The 15665-nt window shown below is 39.7% G+C and overlaps 1 protein-coding gene across 2 annotated transcripts in view; it reads right to left on the reverse strand.

Annotated features, from left to right (window-relative positions):
• The window catches only part of LOC126190870 (solute carrier family 35 member F5), a 167490-nt gene that overhangs the window by 60525 nt on the left and 91300 nt on the right, over nt 1-15665 (reverse strand). For both annotated transcript variants that reach the window (XM_049931469.1, XM_049931468.1), the window contains one exon: nt 10889-11041. In XM_049931469.1, the coding sequence (XP_049787426.1) occupies nt 10889-11041 (153 nt within the window). The remainder of the gene's footprint in view (nt 1-10888; nt 11042-15665) is intronic.

Below are 15665 nucleotides of genomic sequence, written 5' to 3' on the forward strand. Positions count from 1 at the left end.
AGGTGATGGCTTCTTTGCAAGAATCATTACTGGGGACGAAATGGGGGTTCACTTCCACCAACCGGAAACAAAGAGAGCGAGCAAGGAATGGTGCCATTCCTCATCACCAAAACCAAAGTAGTTTCGAACAGAACCATCAGCAGGGAAGGTTATGCTGACTCTCTTTTGGGACAAGAAAGGTGTCATTTTGGAGCATTCTATGCCTAGAGGGACCACCGTCACCAGTGCATCATACACAGATCTCCTAAAAAAATCATCTGTGGCCTGTAATCAAATCAAAGCAACGTGGATTGCTGTCAGCAGGTGTCCTTTTGTAACATGACAATGCAAGGCCCCACACTGCCCGTACAACAGATGCAACAATCACAGACCAGCATTTTGAGTGTCTTTCTCATCCACTATACTCACCAGACCTTGCCCCAAGTGATTTCCGTATGTTTGGACTACTCAAAGACGCAATGGGAGGAAAGAAGTTCCGTTCTGATGAAGATGTACGCCAGATGGTGCATGAGTGGTTGCGTGGACTACCAAAAGAATTTTTTTCTAAAGGAATTTATGCACTTTGTAAGCGCTGGAGGACTTGAATTGAGCGTGGGGGAGATTATGTTGAAAAGTAATACAGCTTTGTACCACTTCCACACAATAAATAATATTTAAAAAAATATTTAAGGTTTTCATTTGACTCACCCTCGTATGAACTCATTTACTTTACCTAAATGAATGTGTGACTCTTTTAATTTTACAAAAACAATGCCATGTAGTAATATAATTTGTCCGTTATACTAGACAGAATTTTGTTCATAGCTGCACATTAAAGAAGACAAAATCACTTAAAATTACTGTTAATTGTGTATTTATATGTTTGATATTTTCCACGACATAAATTTTTGAACACAGCTAAAATTGCCTGGATTCTGTGGACATAGACAAGTATTGGGCCAGTACTGAGAGTGTTAATGAAAAAAATAAGCTTGAAAAGATCACTGTAAAAAAAAATTGAAACACCATATCCACCATCAAATGAGTCCAAACAACTGTTATTAAAACTATTAAAATGAAATTACAGTAAAATAACATGACATTAGGATAGCAATGCCCTCTAGTGGGACATTCAGTAGTGTTGTATTGCTGGCAGCTGTCTGTCGATATGTGTCGTCCTGCGTTTTTGGTAGCTTGTGGTAGGTTGCCATGGTCACCTCGTCTCGTGCTTGCTGCAAACATCCATTGCCCCTTCCCACCACGTATGTCCTTATGTGTTTCACTGGTGGCTGAACGACCTCAGATGGGAACTCCTGACCAATAATGTCATGCAATCATTTCATTTTCACTGGAGGATCAGATCACTGAACTCCAGGATGAACCATTCTGATTGTTCAGCACATTTTTTTGGATACAGCATACTGTGTGTGTGAATTTCTGGTTCTTAGAATACATTTAGTGTCCACCTCTTATTTGCTCTACATAAAATTTTAAGATTTTTTGTGCACATTCAACAGAGCATTTACATTTAGCTAAGTGTGCTACAGAAATTGTCTTATTGCTGTGGAGATGTGAGTGTTCTTCAAATCTTGTTGCAAAGTCTCATCCCGTCTGCCCTACGTATGCATTTTTTTTTTTTTTTCCAGAATTACTACACTTGATCCACTGCACTCTCACACTTGCAATGGGTTCTTGTTATTATCAATGTTGTGGAATAGTTCTAGGAAATTTTATTTGAATGAAAAAGTCTATACATTTTTTATGTTTTTAAAACTGACTGGGATGTGCATATGCTTTTTTGTTTTAAAATTTTCGATTCCTTTAAAAAAAATTTCAAGTGTTATAACTTTAATAATTTCCATTCTTGGCAATTATTTTTAAAATACTCGCTATTCATGATCAACCACAGTAAACATACAAGTACACTGTTATACTCATGCTTCACCTATGTTTTTCTCCCTTCCCCTCTTATCCCCTGCCTGCCTACCCTCACCCCAACCTCCCCCTCCAATATCCCCATATAATAATACAGGGTAATACTCTAATTTCATGCTTCTATGATGTGACAATGTGATCCATGTTCAGTGAAATATTACATGCCTTACTCTTATCTGTTTATACGAGGTGTGACTGGAAAGTTTTAAGAATGGATCCGCTATTGCTTACTAGTTCGGCGGACAGGTACACGGAGGGTGGGGAGTGAGTCATTGCCTTGTCCTTGAATGCCCTCTGACAGGAAACAGTGTCTCCTTTATTCAGTTCATTCTGGCAGCTGGTTGATTGTGGGTCTGTTAAGGCTTGATGCCAGATCCTGTCTGCGTGAAAATGGACGTAAAAACAGAGCAATGAGTTTGTGTGAAATTTTGTTTTAAAACCGGGAAATCAGCTTCTGAGACTTACGAACTATTAAAAACAGTTTTTGGACATAATTGTATGAGCCAGTCAAATGTTTTTGTCTGGTTCAACAGATTTAAAAATGGCCTCATATCATTTGAAGATTAACCACAGTCTGGCTGTCCTTCCACCTCAAAAACGAATTAAAATGTTGTGAAAGTTCGCGACTTAGTGTGCTCTGATCATAGACTTACAATTAGAGAGGTGGCTGATGAACTTAATTTAAGTTTCTGTGTTGTTCAGTCTATTTTAACTGAAGATCTGAACATGCATCAAGTGTCCGCAAAATTCATTCCAAAAGTGTTGTCAAGTGACCAGAGACAATACCGACTTGAAGTGTGCCAAGAACTGATTAATCAGACTAAAAATGACCCAGATTTGTCGAACAGGGTAATTACAGGTGACAAATCATGGGTATATGGATATGATCCTGAAACAAAAGTGCAGTCTTCGCAGTGGAAGACTCCAGGTTCACCATGATCAAAAAAAGCACGGCAAAGTTGGTCGAAGGTGAAGAGAATGTTGGTGATTTTTTTTCTATTCTAACGGTATTGTGCATCATGATTTTACCCGTGGAGGACAGTAAATTAACCAGGAATAGTACAATTGTGTCCTTGAGACAGGAGTTGGGTGCTACACCATGACAATTCTCTGGCTCATCATGCCTTCTCCAGTGTTGAATTTTTGACCAAATTCAAAATTCCTGTGCTTCCATATTCCCCTGATTTGGCCCCTGCAGACTTCTACCTAAACTGGAATTTTCACTGAAAGGGAAGTGATCTGACTCGATTGACGACGTCCAGGCAAATATGGAGAGTGTCCATAACACACTTCAGAAAAAACATTTCGAGGAATGTTAGCAAAAGTGGAAACACCATTGGAGTCAGTGTGTTCAGTCAGAAGGGGACTATTTTGATGGAAATGCATCACAGTAGCATGTAAGTACCTCCATTGTACAATTACAGGCTCATTCTTAAAACTTTCCAAACACACCTTGTATATCTGTACAAAGCTCTTTAGTGGATTCAGTAGTCTGAAGATGGCAACTGCTTGCTGAAACAGGTTATGTGAATATTTTTTATATATCTAAGCAATCGTGATATAATAAATTATTATACAAGCTGCCAAAGGTAATTCGAGGGCTGTGCAATACTTGGTCAGGATGCTCAAACCTATCACCCAATCCCACAGTCAAAATTTTGCCACTCAGTTCATCTTTGGGAACAATAATGTAGGAGTGTGGTGCACAAACCTTTTGAACACCTTCCTGAAGAAGGATGAAATCAACCAAATTGAATGGCTCATGGTATCTGTTAACATGAGCCAGACCGAGCATGCTTAGGACCAGTTGAACCTTGCAATGTGTCATTGCAGAAATCCTTCTTTCACATACTGAATGACATCAGGACGGCTGCCGTTGACAAAGTGAGGCAGGCATGAGCAGCAACATCTCAACCTCTTTGCCACATCAAGGAACACTCAAGCATGTTGCAACACATGGGGTGGAACAACATGGCACTGAATGTTCCAGCAGAAGATTTTGATTTCACACATGTGCCCTTTTGCATAGACCACCTTCATTTTTCAAATATTATTTGTTTTTTATGCCTTCAATGTACTGCCATTTAAGGGAGTTTTAAACAGGGATACTTTGCTTCTATTTACAAAACATTATTGGTGTTTATTGCTTCCTTCTAGGCACTCTGAAGCTGACAAGTTGTACCCTGATTGTTAGCAGCGGTCGGAGTCAGAAAAATTTAGTTGCACTACGCCATTTTGCAGCTTTTTGGAATCGGCTTTTCCTTTTATTACATTTGTGCTCTTTCCATTTAATTCTACTTTTGCAAAACTTCACACAAGTTGCCTCTATAGAAATTTTACCGTGGTTTCATTTATTTTGCATTCGGTAATCTGAAAATGTAGCAAAACAGTAATAACACCAACCACCATTGTTGATGCTTTGTATGAGGGTAATCTCAAAAGTAAGGTCTTCTATTTTTTTATAAGTACACAGACCTGTTTATTTCTACAGTGGTTTACACCAGTTTACAGCTTGAACATTTAGCTATTTTTTGACATAATCATCATTTCTGTCGATGCATTTTTGTAGATGCTGTGGTAGTTTTGTATACCCATGTCATACCAGCTCGCCGCCAAGCTGTTCAGAAAGTTATGAACCTCTTGTTTCACCTCGTCATAGGACCTGAATTGCTTTCTGGGCAAATGTTCTTTTAACCTAGGGAACAGGTGATAGTCACTGGGCGCCAAGTCAGGACTATAGGGTGGGTGGGTGATAATGTTCCACTGAAACTGTTGCAGGAGAGCAACGGTTTGCCGAGCGATGTGCGGGAGAGCGTTGTCATGGAGAATGTGTACGCCCTTGCTCAACATTCCTCTTCTCCGGTTCTGAAATGCCCGTTTGAGTTTTTTCAGAGTCTCACAGTACCTGTCAGTGTTAATTGTGGTCCCAGCGATTCAGCTCTGACAACAAGGTGAAAGAAGATGTTCGTAACTTTCTGAACAGCATGGCGGCGAGCTGGTATGACATGGGCACACAAAAACTGCCACAGCGTCTACAAAAATGCACCAACCGAAATGGTGATTATGTCAAAAAATAGCTAAATGTTCAAGCTGTAAACTGATGTAAACCATTGTAGAAATAAACAGGTCTAGGTACTTTAAAAAAAAGGAGACTTTACTTTTGGGATTACCCTCGTAAATGAAAACAATATGCACTTGGTGTAAAACTTTCTTAAATTGCAGGGTGCTTAACATAGAAAAAGCTAATGATTACTGATTCATAACAGCTACACTATGTGATCTAAAGTATCCGGACATTCCCAAAAAACATACATTTTTCATATTAGGTGCATTGTGCTGCCACCTACTGCCAGGTACTCCATATCAGCGACCTCAGTAGTCATTAGACATCATGAGAGAGTAGCATGGGGCACTCTGCAGAACTCACGGACTTCAAATGTGGTCACATGATTGGATGTCACTTGTGTGATACATCTGTATGAGAGATTTCCACACTACCAAACGTCCCTAGGTCCACCGATGATAGTGAAGTGGAAACATGAAGGGACACATACAGCACGGAAGAGTACAGGCCAACCTCGTCTATTGACTGACAGAGACTGCTGACAGTTGAAGAGGGTCGTAATGTGTAATAGGCAGATATCGATCCAGACCATCACACTGGAATTCTGAACTGCATCAGGATCCACTGCAAGTACTATAACAGTTAGGCAGGAGGTGAGAAAACTTGGATTTCATGGTTGAGCAGCTGCTCATAAGCCACACACCGTGCTGGCAAATACCAAACAACGCATCACTTGATGTAAGGAGCGTAAACATTAGATGATTGAACAGTGGAAAAATGTTGTGTGGAGTGATGAATCAGGGTACACATTATGGCGATTCGATGGCAGCGTGTGGGTATGGCGAATGCCCAGTCAACTTCATCTGCCAGCGTGTGTACTAACGACAGTAAAATTTGGAGGTGGTGGTGTTATGGTGCGGTCGTGTTTTTCATGGAGGGGGCTTGCACCCTTTGTTTTTTTGTGTGACACTACCACAGCAGAGGCTTACACTGATGTCTTAACACATTCTTGCTTCCCACTGATAAAGAGCAATTTGGGGATGGCGATTGCATCTTTCAACACAATCGAGCACCTGTTCATAATGCACGGCCTGTGGCGGACTGGTTACACGACAATAACATCCCTGTAATGGACTGGCCTGCACAGAGTCCTGACCTGCATCCTATAGAACATCTTTGGGATGTTTTGGAACGCTGACTTTGTGCCAGGCCTCACCAACAAGCATTGATATCTCTCCTCAGTGCAGCACTCCGTGAGAATGGGCTGCCATTCCCCAAGAAACCTTTCAGCACCTGATTGAACATATGCTTGCGAGAGTGGAAGCTGTCATCAAGGCTAAGGGTGGGCCAACCCCATATTGAATTCCAGCATCCATGAACTTGTAAGCCATTCTCAGTCAGATGTCCGGATACTTTTCATCACATGGTGTCCTTTTATGATTCGTTTTTCCTCTTCAGTCTAATTGCACACATTTGCAGATATACAGGTAGAACTTATTTTAACAGTTTATTTAAGTAAATGGTTTTTTCTTGTTTCATGATATGTTGAAGCATATCGTAATAGCGCATATTGCCTTTTACAACTGTGGTCGATTCACCATGTCAGATGACACAATCTTTTAGACAATGGCCAACGACAGAGGAGATGCAGCCACTCTTTCAATAAATCTTATTTTTATCTTTATTTTTGATCTTTACTTTATCTACAAACTAAAAGAAACTGTTATTCTTTAATACAAACTTTATAATGTTATGTAAAGAAAGTAGTAAGTACGCAGTTTTCTGTTGAAAGGCCTTGCATTCTATTATAGTGTAATGATCGTTGTGTTGTTGTTGTTGTGGTCTTCAGTCCTGAGACTGGTTTGATGCAGCTCTCCATGCTACTCTACCCTGTGCAAGCTTCTTCATCTCCCAGTACCTACTGCAACCTACATCCTTCTGAATCTGCTTGGTGTATTCATCTCTTGGTCTCCCTCTACAATTTTTACCCTCCATGCTATCCTCCAATACTAAATTGGTGATCCCTCAATGTCTCAGAACATGTCCTACCAACCAATCCCTTCTTCTAGTCAAGTTGTGCCACAAGCTCCTCTTCTCCCCAGTTCTATTCAATACCTCCTCATTAGTTGTGTGATCTACCCATCTAATCTTCAGCATTCTTCTGTAGCACCACATTTCGAAAGCTTCTATTCTCTTCTTGTCTAAACTATTTATCATCCATGTTTCACTTCCATACATGGCTACACTCCATACAAATACTTTCAGAAACGACTTCCTGACACTTAAATCTATACTCGATGTCAACATGAGGTCCTCTTCTTGAGAAACGCTTTCCTTGCCATTGCCAGTCTACATTTTATATCCTCTCTACTTCTACCATCATCGGTTATTTTACTCCCTAAATAGCAAAACTCCTTTACTACTTTAAGTGTCTCATTTCCTAATCTAATTCCCTCAGCATTGCCCGACTTAATTCGACTACATTCCATTATCCTCGTTTTGCTTTTGTTGATGTTCATCTTATATCCTCCTTTCAAGACACTGTCCATTCCGTTCAACTGCTCTTCCAAGTCCTTTTCTGTCTCTGACAGAATTACAATGTCATCGGCGGACCTCAAAGTTTTTATTTCTTCTCCATGGAATTTAATACCTACTCCGAATTTTTCGTTCATTTCCTTTACTGCTTGCTCAATATACAGATTGAATAACATCGGGGAGAGGCTACAACCCTGTCTCACTCCCTTCCCAACCACTGCTTCCCTTTCATGCCCCTCAACTCTTATAATTGCCATTTGGTTTCTATACAAATTGTAAATAACCTTTCGCTCCCTGTATTTTACCCCTGCCACCTTCAGAATTTGAAAGAGATTATTCCAGTCAACATTGTCAAAAGCTTTCTCTAAGTCTACAAATGCTAGAAACGTAGGTTTGCCTTTCCTTACTCTAGCTTCTAAGATAAGTCGTAGGGTCAGTATTGCCTCACGTGTTCCAATATTTCTATGGAATCCAAACTGATCTTCCCCAAGGTCAGCTTCTACTAGTTTTTCCATTCGTCTGTAAAGAACTCGCGTTAGTATTTTGCAGCCGTGAGTTATTAAACTGATAGTTCAGTAATTTTCACATCTGTCAACACCTGCTTTCTTTGGGATTGGAATTATTATGTTCTTCTTGAAGTCTGAGAGTATTTCGTCTGTCTCATACATCTTGCTCACCAGATGGTAGAGTTTTGTCAGGACTGGCTCTCCCAAGGCCGTCAGTAGTTCCAATGGAATGTTGTCTACTCCTGGGGCCTTGTTTCGACTCAGGTCTTTCAGTGCTCTGTCAAACTCTTCACACAGTATCGTATCTCCCATTTCATCTTCATCTACATCCTCTTCCATTTGCATAATATTGTCTTCAAGTACATCGCCCTTGTATAGACCCTCTATATCTCCTTCCATCTTTCTGCTTTCCCTTCTTTGCTTAGAACTGGGTTTCCATCTGAGCTCTTGATATTCACACAAATGGTTCTCTTTTCTCCAAAGATGTCTTTAATTTTCCTGTAGGCAGTATCTATCTTACCCCTAGTGAGATAAGCCTCTACATCTTTACATTTATCCTCTAGCCATCCCTGCTTAGCCATTTTGCACTTCCTGTCAATCTCATTTTTGAGACGTTTGTATTCCTTTTTGCCTGCTTCATTTACTGCATTTTTATATTTTCTCCTTTCATCAATTAAATTCAATATTTCTTCTGTTATCCACGGATTTCTACTAGCCCTCGTCTTTTTAACTACTTGATCGTCTGCTGCCTTCACTACTTCTTCCCTCAAAGCTACCCATTCTTCTTCTACTGTATTTCTTTCCCCCATTCCTGCCATTTGTTCCCTTATGCTCTCCCTGAAACTCTGTACAACCTCTGGTTTAGGCAGTTTATCCAGGTCCCATCTCCTTAAATTCCCACCTTTTTTCAGTTTCTTCAGTATTGATCGTCTGCACTGGAAATTACAACAGAAGTAAACTGAAGAAGAAAATTTTACAATATGGTATGCTTCTGTTCTGATAAATACTATTTATTTTGAAAAACAGGAAACTGATGTGTATGACTGTAAGATGGACCAAAATGGAATATGAACGAAATTAGGATTTGAATTTCTGAGGTAGTGTTATCAAGAGAGTACGACAGATGCAAATTTACTGTAGTAATGAGTGACAGTTTTTGACTATAAATAGTTATGAATAATTTTTAATGATAGTAGTTCACTCAGTCTGGGACTTTTCTTCCTTCTCTATCATAAAATACTAAAGAAACCTACATTTTTAGGAAAACAAAAGGGGAAAAAAGTCAACAGTGTGAGCAACTGGTATTTATCCCAGAGGTGAATATTCCCACATTATCATGATTTTCTGTGGTGTGTACTCATTAAGTTTATTATTTTATTTTATTCACCCAGCAGAGGCCAGGTCAACTGTGAAAACAGACATGTCATATACCAGCTCTTCTGCAATCACTGCACAGCTTTATATATTGGTATAACTGCCAATCAATTGTTCATCAGGATGAATGGCCACTGAAAAGCTGTGGCCAAGAGCAAAGTAGGCCACTATGTAGCACAATATGCAGCTGAACATAACATGCTTGATTTCAGTGGCTGCTTCACAATCTGGGCCATCTGAATCCTCCACTGCATCGCCATCCTTTCTGAACTGTGCAGATGTGAGTTAACCTTATAACACATTCTTCATTCCCAAAATCACCCCAGCCTCAACCTACGGTAACCTACTGTCCCCACACCCTCCACCCGACAGTCTGGGTCCCCTCGGTCTTATCACTTCCTCCCTATTCACATCCTCTCACTCTCTTTGTGTGCCACCCTCTGCAAATGCACACAGCCATCTTTCCCCTTCCCTGCTCCTCTCCTTTTCCACGCCCCATTCCCCTTTTCCCACCACCCTGCTCCACAGCCACCGAATGCTGTGCCTGGTGGCAGTCTTATCATGCCTCCTTCTAGCCCCTGCATGCTCTGCCAGATAATGCTCTTCTCTCCCCCACATGTGCCCCACTATCCCTTCCCCTTTCCCACCCCCTCCAGATCACTGCTTCCGTTCAATGTGACTACAGCATTAGATCAAAGGTGTCACAGATTGGGGTCATGTGTGCATGATGTGTGCTTGCTTGTGTGAATGAATGTGAGTGTGTTTCCTTTTCTGACTAAGGCTGTGGCCAAAGCTAAACATGTACTAATCTTTTCTTTGTACTTGTCTGTAACTCAATGTTTCATCTTTGCAGTATCAATCTACCTTTTCCTTATATAGTTGTTGTTATTGTTATTTACATTGTCACTTAATTCTGTCAACTGGTATTAAATCATTATCATCATACATTAAGATAAAAAATCCATTCAACCAACAGAACTTGACAGTATGTACAAATATAAAATAATACTAGTGATGATAAACTGTTAATACGGTATAGAGAATCGAATGTATTGTTTACCTGTGAGAATTATTTTATTAATCGATAAACCTGGAAGTAAATATTATGTAACTCGATTTTGTAAAGGTACAGTAGGAACACTAACAGTGACTTAAACACTAATAACTGCTGAGGGCACAGTTTACACAGATATTGTATGTGCAAGAAAGCAATTAACCAGGAGTGATCTAAAAGAGGAACTGGTTTCATCTACAGCACCGTATCCTTGCAACGTTTGATTCATTTCATTTGCTTTGAGGCTCTTCTTCATGACAAGAGTTACACAACATACTAATTACTTCATCACTAATCAGATTTAGTTAATTACATTTGTGTCAAGAAGTGATGGAATTCTACATAGTGCACAATAATATTACACGTACCACCTCTTACATTTTACGATTTGACAGAGTGATCTTCCAGAGAAACACTGAAGTGACACAAATCACTGCTTACCAGGAGGCAAAACATCAGAGCAACTTTGGCGACGCGCTGCAACGGCAACTTACTGGCAGCTCGCCGAGCAGCTTCTCCAGCACGTACACTTGCCTGGTATGACAGCCTTGCCAACAGTGCTTCGGTGGCATCTGTCTCTGACATATGGCGCACCTAAAAGTGGTGAGAATTATTTAGACTTTGACTGAGAGTTTCAATAAATCCTGTGAATATTTTGGATGGCAGAAGAGTGTGTACTCACTAAGCACTAGAAAATGAACCGTTGGAACATGGCTGACATGTACAGATAAAAACAATGTAATTTGTAACCTCTTATAAACACAGTACCTAATGTATTGGAGGTATTGAAAGGATTGTTCACTGGTGAAAAATGTAAAATTAGATGCAGATAGAATGGATGACAGTACTTACACTCCAAGCAATGCTGATACACATTTAAAAAGGAGAACAAAATGTTTGACTCCCTTTATCCTCACTCTTAACCTGAGGTCTGAGTGATATCCCACTTTTCTCCCTGACAGAGGAAGATAACAGTTCTGAAACCTATAGTGGTTTTTAAGGGGAAAGAACAAACATAACTGGTCTTCAATTTTCAGCTGGGAAAAAAAAACTAATTCATGGCAAATGTGAGAGATGTCCAAAATATGTAGAAACACCAGTACATGAAACAGAAAGGGTTAATAAATTTAAATGTTTTGGATAAAACATACAGCAGAATGGATTTTAAAAATCTCCAAGGAATAGAAGGGTTAATAAAATGGAAAGAGTGTACAGTTTAACTACAAACATTTGTGACAAGAGATGCATCCTTATAGGTATAAAGCTAAAATATTACATTACAGTCACAAGCCCAGAAATTTTATATGCATGTCAATTCTGTATTCCCGTTTTCCTGCAAAAAGAAATAACGAACAGTCTCTAACACAGAAATAAGAAAAGAACAGGATAGAAACAACATCAAAGAATCAGAAACAACAGACAAACTGTTTCATAACTAATGTACTCAATTTAGAAGGCTACTAAGGCAGGAAAAATAAAATCAGAAACAACTTCCAGGAAAGAAAGGAAAAGCAACATGAAAAGAAGATGAAGTAATGGAAAAAAGGGAATCAACAAGAAATGTAGAAGAACTGAAGCTGTCAAGTTAACCTAGTTGGCCAATACAATGAAAATAATTACAAACATGGACAAATACCTAGCTTTCAAGATTTGAAGTGTCTTTATCAGGAAAAAGGGAAATAGGGAGAAAGTTGTGAAATATGTACTGGTTATGCATGTACGGAGAGCAGTAATTGCTCCAAAACCTGGTACTGGAGAAACCAAAGGTGCAGAAATTGTTATGAAAGGTATAAAAGTTATGCACGGATTCTTTATAGAACAAACATGATTCCAGTCACCTAAACTACTATCTCATTAACAAAACATAATGAAAAAATTTCATATTTGAAATGATTTCATTTGTATTACACATTTCTTGCTCAGTTATTGTGGCAGGATTAAAATATTCTAATAACATTAAATAATTTAAGGATTAATAGAAGAGACGCTAAGTCACTGAAAGGCAGGCGCGCGAGCGCGCGCACGCACGCACGCGCACACACACCACACACACACACACACACACACACACACACACACACCTGTGCAATGACATTGTCCTACTGATTACATCGCGCTGGCACTGTACATCGACTGGAATGAACTTTTGTATTGATTGGAGTGAGTGAGGGCAGAAATGAGACAGGGAGTGCCAGGGAGCACTAAGGAAAGACAGCTGATGGCTGGGAAGGAGAGCAGCTTGGTACAGGGGACAGGAGTGAGGCACTGGTGAGCTGTCCGTCCCGGACATAGGCAGAGAGAGGAGAATGCAGCACAGTTCGGAGGGGAAGATAAAACGGAAGAAGGGGAAACTGTGAGGAAGAGAGGGTGGATGCAGGATGTCTGAAGTTATGATCCTGGGCCATGATGAAAGTGAGTGTGAGGCGCAAACTAATGGAAACTGAGGACAGAAGAAGAATGGGATCAAAGAATGTGTCACAAGGACAACTCAATTCTGTTATTCAGGGGATTGGGAGAAAGGATCGAGATGGCATGGGTTGTGAAGCAGACATTGAAATAGAGCATGCTGTGGTCTATGGTTGGTTGGTTTTGGGGAAAGAGACCAAACAGCGAGGTCATTGGTCTCATTGGATAAGGGAAGGAAGTCAGCCATGCCCTTTCAGAGGAACCATCCCGGCATTTGCCTGGAGCGATTTTGGGAAATCACAGAAAACCTAAATCAGGATGGCCGGATGCGGGATTGAACCGTCGTCCTCCCGAATGCGAGTCCAGTGTGCTGTGGTCTATGGCTTCTTCTGCCACTGGGTGGTCAGTTCCGCTCTTGGTCACAGTTCAGTGATAGGCCATTAATTTGAGTGGCCAGCAGGTTAATGGCCATACCAACATAAATTGCTGTGCAGAAGTTATAGCAGAGCTGGCATATGGCATGGCCAAGACCAGAGTTGGTCACCCAGATGCAGAACATGCTGCCGAGAACAACATACTCAACTTCCATGGCTGCTTCAAAGTCTGTGCTAGCTCGAGCTTCCTCCACAACATCAACTTTTCTGAATTACCTACATGGGAGCTGTCCTTGAAACACATCCTTCAATCCTGTAATCCTCCAGGCCTCAATCTCCACTGCCTCCGGACCCTAATCCACCCCGGATCATAACTTCACTCGTGCTACACCCACAACCTCTTCCCCACAGGACCCCCTTCATCTGTTTTATCTTCCCCTCCCAATCCACTCCACTGCATCATTGTACACCTTGCACAGTTACCCCTGACTGTGGCCAGAACAAGCTAACTTCTGCCATTTTTCTATCCTATGCACCTGTTGGGTTACTGTCTTGCCCATAAATTATAGCATCATATTAAACTAATTGTTTCCAAGCCAGTAAGTCAATTGTATGCTACAAAAGGAGACATAAGTGACGGTTTTTCATGAGAATAACTTCTTCTTCAATTTTAAAATATAAAGGACGGAACAAGCAAACATTTACATAAAAGGATACAGCAAAACTTAAGCAAGAGTTTATATTACCAATTGCAATGGACTTCACCGCCTACATTCTACATGAATCAGTTAACAGTAGCAATTTGCTTGTGCACAAAGTCAGGAGAATAGCACCTGTACTGATCCCGGTGAAGCTCAAATACTTGCTTCTGTGGCACTCAAAAATAATGTTTGCCAAAAGTTACCCTATGGTGGAGCAAGACATGAATAGCACCACAAAAAGAGGCAACATACGATCTTAACAATTTACAGAAATATTATGTGTATAACATTTATTTTGAAACACTGCGATGCTCAGATGCAAGTCTGAAGACACATTAAAACAACAGCAGTACATGCCTGCAAGGCAGCATTTCTCTGAAATAATTAAAACATACTCATACAATATCCCACTGTCATAGCATGAAATTTACACATCATGCCCCGTTAACCTTTCAGTAAGATGTTTATGAAACAGCTAGCACTATTAAAAAATGGATATCAGTTTCACCATCACCACCACCACCAACAACAACAACATCATACAGTTTCTCACAGTGTTAACCATCACCATCACCATCATCTCTACTTCTTCTTCTTCCCCATTCCTTTTACCAACTACCTTTCCTTGAGGAATATTCTGCAGCAGTTTATATCAGAGTGTCTTTCCACGTAGAATGGCAGAGATATTGCTGTTTTCTGCATTTTATTATGGTTAGAACTTCTTTTCCTTTCTTCATTTGGCCGAGAACACCATTGTTAGTAATTTTATTATCCATTGCACTTTAGCATTCTCCTGTACTGCCGCACCTCAACTGTCTCAAGTTGTTTGCCCATCGTCTTGGTCTTAGTCAACATCTCGGCTGCTCAGGAAAAATGGGAAGTATGTAGCAATGTACAAAACTTATTTTTTTTTTTTCTACTAATAGGTGATGGCACTTCAACACATTAGTCATTTTACAAAATGCAGCTCTGGCTTTCTCAATAGCGACCAATTTTTTGCTATTTATCCTGTTAGTTATAAATATTAGTTCCCAGTCACTTATATTTGTCTAATTGTTCAACAAATTTACCCTTAATGTTTAGAGGACGGTTTGGTACATCTTTCTTGCTGATGACCATTAATTTGTTTTATTTATGTTGATTCCTTGGCCATAATGCTTACTACCTTCATCAAGTCATGATACAATTTGTTTAAGACTATTTAAACTGTCAGCAAACATTACAGTACTAGCTGAGAAACCCGGTGTTGTCCAGGTATTTATTGATAGCTGTGCCTGAGACTTGGAACATGTGGCATTTATTTTATACTTATGAATAGAATAGAATAGAATAGAATATTTTTATTAGCCTTTCAGTATTTTTCATACAATTGGCTTCGTCAAAGTTTACAGAGGGTTTTAGTTTCAGTACGATATTCAAATAGTTGCAGAAAGGGGAGAAAAGGAACTAAAGACCTTTTCTTCAGCATTATGTAAAACAATGTTTTATACAGTAATTAAATACACACATACGAAAAGAATCACAGTAAATAACTAGCTTATATAATATCACAACATTTTCTTCATAACTTAGGTAAAACATATATTTTGATGATTAGTTTCTAAGAATTCTTCAGTTGTATAGAATTCGTTGTTTTTTAGGCAGGTTTGCAATGTATTCTTATATTTATTTAGTGGTACTGTAAGAGCTGAGCATGGTAACTTATTGAAAAATTTTATGCTTAAATACTTATAGTTA

The sequence above is a fragment of the Schistocerca cancellata genome, chromosome 6 (assembly GCF_023864275.1).
Source record: "Schistocerca cancellata isolate TAMUIC-IGC-003103 chromosome 6, iqSchCanc2.1, whole genome shotgun sequence".
In the NCBI taxonomy this organism is placed as follows: domain Eukaryota; kingdom Metazoa; phylum Arthropoda; class Insecta; order Orthoptera; family Acrididae; genus Schistocerca; species Schistocerca cancellata.